The sequence below is a fragment of the Dryas octopetala genome, chromosome 3 (genome assembly GCF_963921425.1).
Source record: "Dryas octopetala chromosome 3, drDryOcto1.1, whole genome shotgun sequence".
NCBI classification, from domain to species: Eukaryota; Viridiplantae; Streptophyta; class Magnoliopsida; order Rosales; family Rosaceae; genus Dryas; species Dryas octopetala.
In genome coordinates this window covers 15,204,031-15,211,153 of record NC_141368.1, presented here as the reverse complement: position 1 = coordinate 15,211,153, position 7,123 = coordinate 15,204,031, and the positions used below count along the sequence as shown (strand labels likewise).

At 34.4% G+C, this 7,123-nt stretch overlaps 1 protein-coding gene across 1 annotated transcript; it reads left to right on the top strand.

Annotated features, from left to right (window-relative positions):
- Positions 1-251: 251 nt before the first annotated feature.
- On the top strand, positions 252-6,878 carry LOC147291279 (RING-H2 finger protein ATL38-like). The gene is made up of 3 exons (XM_086237140.1): positions 252-928; positions 1,513-1,610; positions 6,024-6,878. The coding sequence occupies exons 1-3, from the start codon at positions 770-772 to the stop codon at positions 6,445-6,447; spliced, it is 681 nt and encodes a 226-aa protein (XP_086093266.1). The 5' UTR covers positions 252-769; the 3' UTR covers positions 6,448-6,878.
- The last annotated feature ends 245 nt before the right edge of the window (positions 6,879-7,123 follow it).

Genomic DNA, 7,123 nt, shown 5'->3' with positions numbered 1-7,123 from the left:
TTTCTTGTTAGAGAAAAGTGCTTCTTAACTTATGAAGTTATGAGTTGTATTGAAAATGATTGTCTTATAACCTCTTAACTGTATAAAAATTCAAATTGAATACGCCTCAATCAAATTTTCATATTTCTCCTAAAAAAAATTAAATAAGACAAAATAAAGCTTAAAATAATTAAAAATGAATTGATTAAAGAAAAGGGGAAAATTAGATTCCATTTGTGTAGTCATTAGTCATTACTCACTAGTCACTAAAGTGAGTCTCCAAGCTTAACCCATCTTCCAAAACCCGGATTTGATTTGGATCTGAGCAATTCCCACTAATCTCTCTCTGTCTCTCTCTAACTCTGTTTGATTGTTTCTAGTTACATGGACTTCCTCAGTCCCTGGCTCTGCTCAATCCCTCCATGGCTTCCTTCTTCTCTGCTCTCTCCCTCTTCTTCCCTTCAACAATAAGACAGTCCCCTCCTCACCCCTCTCTTCACTCACACTCTCTCAGACACACTCACAAATAGAAACCAAATCTTCCTGAATACAACCAACTAAGCTCAATAACCATAAGCCTCTGACCTCTCCATGACAATTGGGTCAAACCCAGAAACACCAGCACTACTACTACTACTACTAGCACTAGCACTACCAGCAGTACAAAACCCATTAGCATAGTCAAATATGAGAGAGACTGAGTGAGGGGTCTTGATTTTTATTTTGCAATTTTGTACTTTTGGGTTGATTCTGAATTGTGGGTATAGTGGGAAAATACCCAAAATAGAGTATGATGTCGACAGGGATAAACCTGGTGATGACTGTGATTGGGTTCGCGGTGAGCACCATGTTCATCGTCTTCGTGTGCACCAGGCTTGTCTGTGCTCGGATTCACCTCAACGTTTCAAGGCGCTCCTTCCCCATAGCTTCCAGATCCAATCTCAGTATTGTATGCTTCTTCCTTTTCATTTCTTTGCTTTAATTTCAATCATGGAGCTTTCATTCACTAATTGCCTTGTATTTCTCTTCATTAAGATACATTAGCATCTGGGTATTTTCCATGTACCATTAGAATTGGAAATTTGCTTGGTGTGACTGTTACTGGTTTCACTGTCACTTAGATCTTACTCTTTCAATAAATTTTTTATTTTTAAATTATTTTTTGTTTAATTAGCTTATTTTATATTATCATTTTGTACATTAATCAAGGTTCTGCTAAATCTAGCTCATACATTTTTACACTTTTTGATTTTTTGGTGTTTGTATATCTTTTTTTTTTTGGTCAATGGTCTTTGTATATCTATTTACTACTTCTGGCGAATCCACATAAAAACTTGGAACAGATTTGTTATATTTTGTAATATTGAGGAATCTATATGTAATATACATTTGTCACTTCTGTTTCTTTTTATAGCATGACACATATATTTTTTGGAATACTTATATTTTTCTTTTTTGGCTTTTTAATCAGAATTTTGGAATACTTATGGTTGACCGTGAATTTAAATGGTTTTGACTTAATTCCTGGTACAGCTGGAACGGGGGTTGCACGGCCTTGAACCTGTACTAGTAGCCAACTTTCAGACAAAGAAGTACAGTGATGCATTTTTTTCAGCTGTAGAAGATGCTCAGTATGTTATTTCTTTACTGTTCTATTCCTCACTGTACTGGCTGTTTTCAGTTTTTTTCATTTGAAATGATTGTAATATGCAAATGATTGCAAGGTATATGATGAATTTGCCTTGTTTTCAACAACAGCCAGTAACAGGCTTGATTTACCTTTATTTCAAGTATGGGGATAATACACTCTCGTAGTGTATTATTAGTTTCATAATTTTTGGATTAGATGATAGGAATAGTGAGAATGTGGAGTGAAGTACTATATACTTAATTTGATTCAGATTCTCAACAATATTTGTCGTATAAATTTTAAAATATTGGAGATACTGCAAAGCCTACCAACTCCAACTTGTGTAACTCTTGGCCTTTCAAAATTGCAAATGCCATGCACTTTGCATAATATTTATTTCTTTTATTTACTTTACAATGCTTGTCTCTTCTTGCCATTTGAGGCATCACCGAAAGTTCGCCCTAATGAGGATAATTTCTTTTTTTGTTGCGAAGCACACCCTTCTTTGTCTGCTTATAGAGCTGTTAATCAAGCATTGGAACACCAGGTAGCGATAGTTGGAAGATTAAGGGGTTGAAAATGTGTTGTTTGGAGGCCTAGATATTGTCTTTGCTAGCTATACCTTGAAACTTTAGCAGTAAATTTTATGGAGACTGTTTTAGGCTGTTTGCGTTTCACTGTTATTGATGGGCATGAATTTCGTTTATACTTGTTATTGTTCAGAAAATTCTTGAATGCAAGATGATATTATTTATTTACAGGGATTTGTCTGTTCCGTTAACCAGAGCATTAATTCTAACTTTTCTCATTAGGAGAAAGAGAAAAACCCACTAACTCCAGCCTGTGTAACTTTTGGCCTTTGAAAGTTGCAAATGACAGGCACTTTGCATAATATTTACTTATTTTATTTACTTTATAATACTAGTCTCTTATTTAATTCTTATTTTTCTCATTAGGAGATACTGAAAAACCTACCAATAGCTTGTGTAACTTTTGGCCTTTGAAAGTTGCAAATGCCAGACACTTTGCATAATATATTTCTTTTCTTAGTCTCTTCTTGCTTTTGAGGCATCACCGAAAGTATGCCTTAAAGATGATAATTTTTTTTGGGAAGCACACCCTTCTTTGTCTGCTTATAGAGCTGTTAATCAAGCAGTGGAACACTTGGTAGTGATAGTTGGAATATTAAAGTATTGTATATGTGTTATTTGAGGTCTACATATTGTCTTTAGCAGTAAAATTTTGTTGGGACTGTTTTAGGCCGTTTGTGTTTCACTGCTATTGATGGACATGAATTTCTTCTATACTTGTTATTTGTTCACAAATTTTTTGAATGCAAGATGATATCATTTACTAACAGGGATTTTTCCACCAGAACATTAATTCTAACTTTTATCATTAGGAGATGGTGAAAAACCTACCAACTGCAGCTTGTGTAACTTTTGGCCTTTGGAATTTCCAAATGTCAGGCACTTTCCTAGTATATATTTCTTTGATTTACTTTACAATAGTAGTCTCTTCTTTCCATTTGAGGCATCACCAAAAGTCTGCCTTAATGTTGAAAATGTGTTTTTGGGAAGCACACCCTACATTGGGATCTTTTCTTGTTGTTCAGTTACAAAATAGGGATATTAATCTTCCATAAACTTCCTTATTCCCCTAATTTAGTTTGGTTCAACCAATATAGAAGAATTTGAAACTTCTAACATCTTGCCACACAGTGAGCAATATTTAGAATGGGATGGTGGATGGTGTTCTGTTGGAAACCTGAATTAACTCATTAATCTCATCTTCGAAATCTGAATCAAGTCATTTAATAGATTTTTCAACATAAATCAAGCTATTAATATGCCTTTTAATCTTTTCTTCTCATAGCCTTATAGCTGATTATTGAAATATGTAGCAATGCTTCTATCCTTTGTTCTCCAACCTTTTGGTGCAGATGGGCTGATAGAAATTGCCCATCACCAAGCTTTGTCCATGTAGATTATTTCATTATTTAGTTTTTATGTTGATGGATGGACTGGTGAAGGTTGTGTACAAGATACAAGTGAAATGATATTGTTTAAAGGGTAATGTGATTTTTTCATTACTAAGCTGATGGAAGTTGGCCCTTCATGTTTTCCGGTCATTGATCTTTTGCCCCTTTTCTGGATCTGGATTGCTAGTTCTAAATCAAAGGTTAGAGTTACTGTAGAGAAGTATCTGTACATGAAAAATAGCATTCAAGCTGAGTGATGATATTAATTCATTTTCCAACTACTCTACTTTAGCCTAACCATTGATGCTTTATACCCTCTTTTTCTCATGGAGAATTTCAGATTTGATCTAGACTGTGGAAGTTATAAGTGGGTTTATTAAGTGTTAAAGATGCTATTTCTGTGACGAGTAATTTTTCCCTTAATTCTCATTCAAAAACAGAAAATTTTCCCTTAATAAAGATGTGTTAAAGTTGTTTATATGAGAATGAAGCCTAGACTATGTGTTAAAGATGCTATAGTATGTCATCGAAAAATGGGAGTGCATATATATAAGAATGAAGCATAGACTATGCCTTTTCAGATGAGGTTCTATTACATGCCTACTACAATCTTGTCTAGCCTTTGATCTATCCTGGGTCATATTCAAGGTGTAATCATAGATCTTTTTATTATGTTTTGGAAAGACAGTGACTTGTTATACAGTGTTTCAGTAAGTATTTTAAGAAATTATGCACCATTATACTTATTCTTGTCTTCCGGTGCAATAAGAACTGTTACTATATACCTCCGTGGTTACTGAAATGAAATTTTATTTTTTTATATAATTTATTAAATAGTGCTGTATTTCCTTGTGATGCAATCCCTAATTTTAGGGGTGTGCAAAAATACCGAAAAACCAAGTTTCAAACCGAACCAAACCAACCGGATTGATTTGGTCTGGTTTTTTTGGTTGTTTTTTTTTGTTTTCGGATAACAAACCAAAACAAATCGGTGATGAGCGGTTCGGTTTTGGTTTTCAATATTGAAATTTTTGGTTTTAACCAAACCGAACCACCACTTATAATATATATTCATTTTTATATATTAATTGGTTTATATATGATTTTAATACCTACTATAGAGTAAACCCAATTCCCTATTATAGTTTATAATTTATAGTTTATATACTTTACAGTTTATTTAGTATATATTTTATACTACTATATAGTTTATAACTTTATATAGTTTATACTTGTGGTTTTAATACCTATTATAGAGTAAACAAAATTCTCTATTATAGTTTATATATGTTTGTATATGTTTATTATAGGTTATATGTTTATAGTATATGTTTATATATGTTTGTTTGTGTTTATAGTATAGTTTATACTTTATAGGATTAGTCTATAATTTATAGTTTGTATATATTATACTACTAGGGTATATATACTAAAACAATTATAGTTAAAGGTATATGGTTTATGGTATAGAGTATAGAGTATAATAGTATAGGTAATTGGTATAGAGTATACTAGTATAGGCTATATGAGTATATGAGATAAGGTATATGGTATAATGTATAGGATATGGGGTTTAGGGTATAGGATATAGGGTTTAGGGTATACCAGTTGTTATCCGGTTTTCGGATAACCGAACCAACCGAACCGATATTCTCGGTTAACCAAACCAGTCGGCTTGGGCTAGGCTTGGTTCTCAAATTGGCCATTTCGAAAATCTTGGTTTGGTTACGGTTATGCCTTTGTGGTTCGGTTTTTCGAACCATACACACCCCTACTTAATTTCCTTGTGAAAGGTTTAAACTGAGGAAAACATTATATAAATTTGGCATTTTCTTGTTTTCTATTATGGCTGTGGTTTAAACACCTGTCAGGATTATGCTGTGGTGTTCTGTTAGAAATTTTTTTAGTAAACTAGGGAAATCCTTGCTCATGCCTGAGAGTGTGAACCGACAAAAAAATAGTGCTTTCAGTTCGGCTCAGTATCTGAATCTTGGCATGTTTGCATTCTCCCTGTTTTCTTTTATTTTATATACTGTTGGGTAGGGTGCATATTTGTATCCAGCAATGTTTTGCAGTTTGTATCCAGCAATGTTTTGCAGTTTTTGGTTCCTTAATGGTTTCATTTCAATTTTCTTGTGATCTGTAAGCATTATTTCTTTTAACTGAATCAAGCCTTCTGTCTTCTGTCTTTATGAGGCCATGTTTGCACTTTGAGTTGCTTTGAAATGAAGAAAAGACAGTAAACCTTCAGCAGTTCTTTCCCTCTACAGAAATAACAATCAGAGTTAATGCTTTGATGACTTCAGCCTAGAATTCTGTGTCACTTCTGCCTAGAATGCTTTAATGCTTTCAATTTCCATTAACGTGGTTGATCATATTTCTCTCAACCCTTGGTACTTCCTGCTAATGAAATTGTGATTTGTTATGTGGCAGATGCACTGTTTGCCTCGCGGAATACCACAGTGATGATGTATTGCGGATCCTCCCCTCTTGTGGGCACTCCTTCCATGTGACCTGTATAGACATATGGCTTCAGCAGCATTCCACATGTCCTGTTTGTAGAGTATCGCTGCGTGAGTTTCCTGAGAGAAAACGTCGTATGCAACCCTTGTTCAGTTCAGCTATTCGATCTCATTTTGGTGCAGAGTCCTTTGACACCCATTCTTATCGCTATCTCTTGAATAATCATGGATCAAGAACCCATGGCAACCATGGCATGGACCCCATTCAAGAGGACCGTTTATCATCTGAGGGTGATGGAGCAGATGCCAGGGGAAATGCCTCCCCCCTAACTGAGACCCATCAGATTCCTAAGGACTTGGCAAACAAGCATGTAGAAAGCCCATCAAACCCCTAAATACAATTGTTTCTCGGAATTTGAGCTGCACTTGCGAAGACGACTGGTTCAGAAGGATTGAGGATGGGTATGTCCAAATAGTTTGGAAGTACATACCTTTGGAACTGTCAACTGTCATTTAGGGAGTTGGACAAGTTGGTTGTTGGCTCTTGTGCTTGCTTGCTGTATATATTGCAAAAGTGATTTTTTTTCTTCTCTGTTCCTTTTTTTTTTTTTTTTTTCATTTTAGGGTAGCTGGTCTTTTGGGTAGTTTTTTTTAGATCAGTTGTAAACTAGTTTGATAAAACTTGCTGGGGGTTGCAGTTCATTTATATCTCATATGTATGCACATGGGTGTCACCAGAAACAAGGATGCCAGAAAACTCAAGCAGGTGCTAGAAATTTGACAATTGAGGGTTTAAAAATTGGGAAAATTTTCATTTTGGTTCTTATAGTTTTGAGTTTTTTTCAATTATGTCGGTTTTTTAAGTTTCAATATGATCTTTGAATGGACTAGCATAGGCGCACTACTAAATCTGATTCAGTGCTGATTCTATTTTCAATTTAACCACTTAAGTCTAATACAGGGTGAGAGTAACTCCAAAGTATTCATCTAGGTACTGTTAGTAGTGGATCACCCAATTATATATTTTTGATTATCATGTGATTTTTCTAATGTGGTTTTAATTTAGAGTTA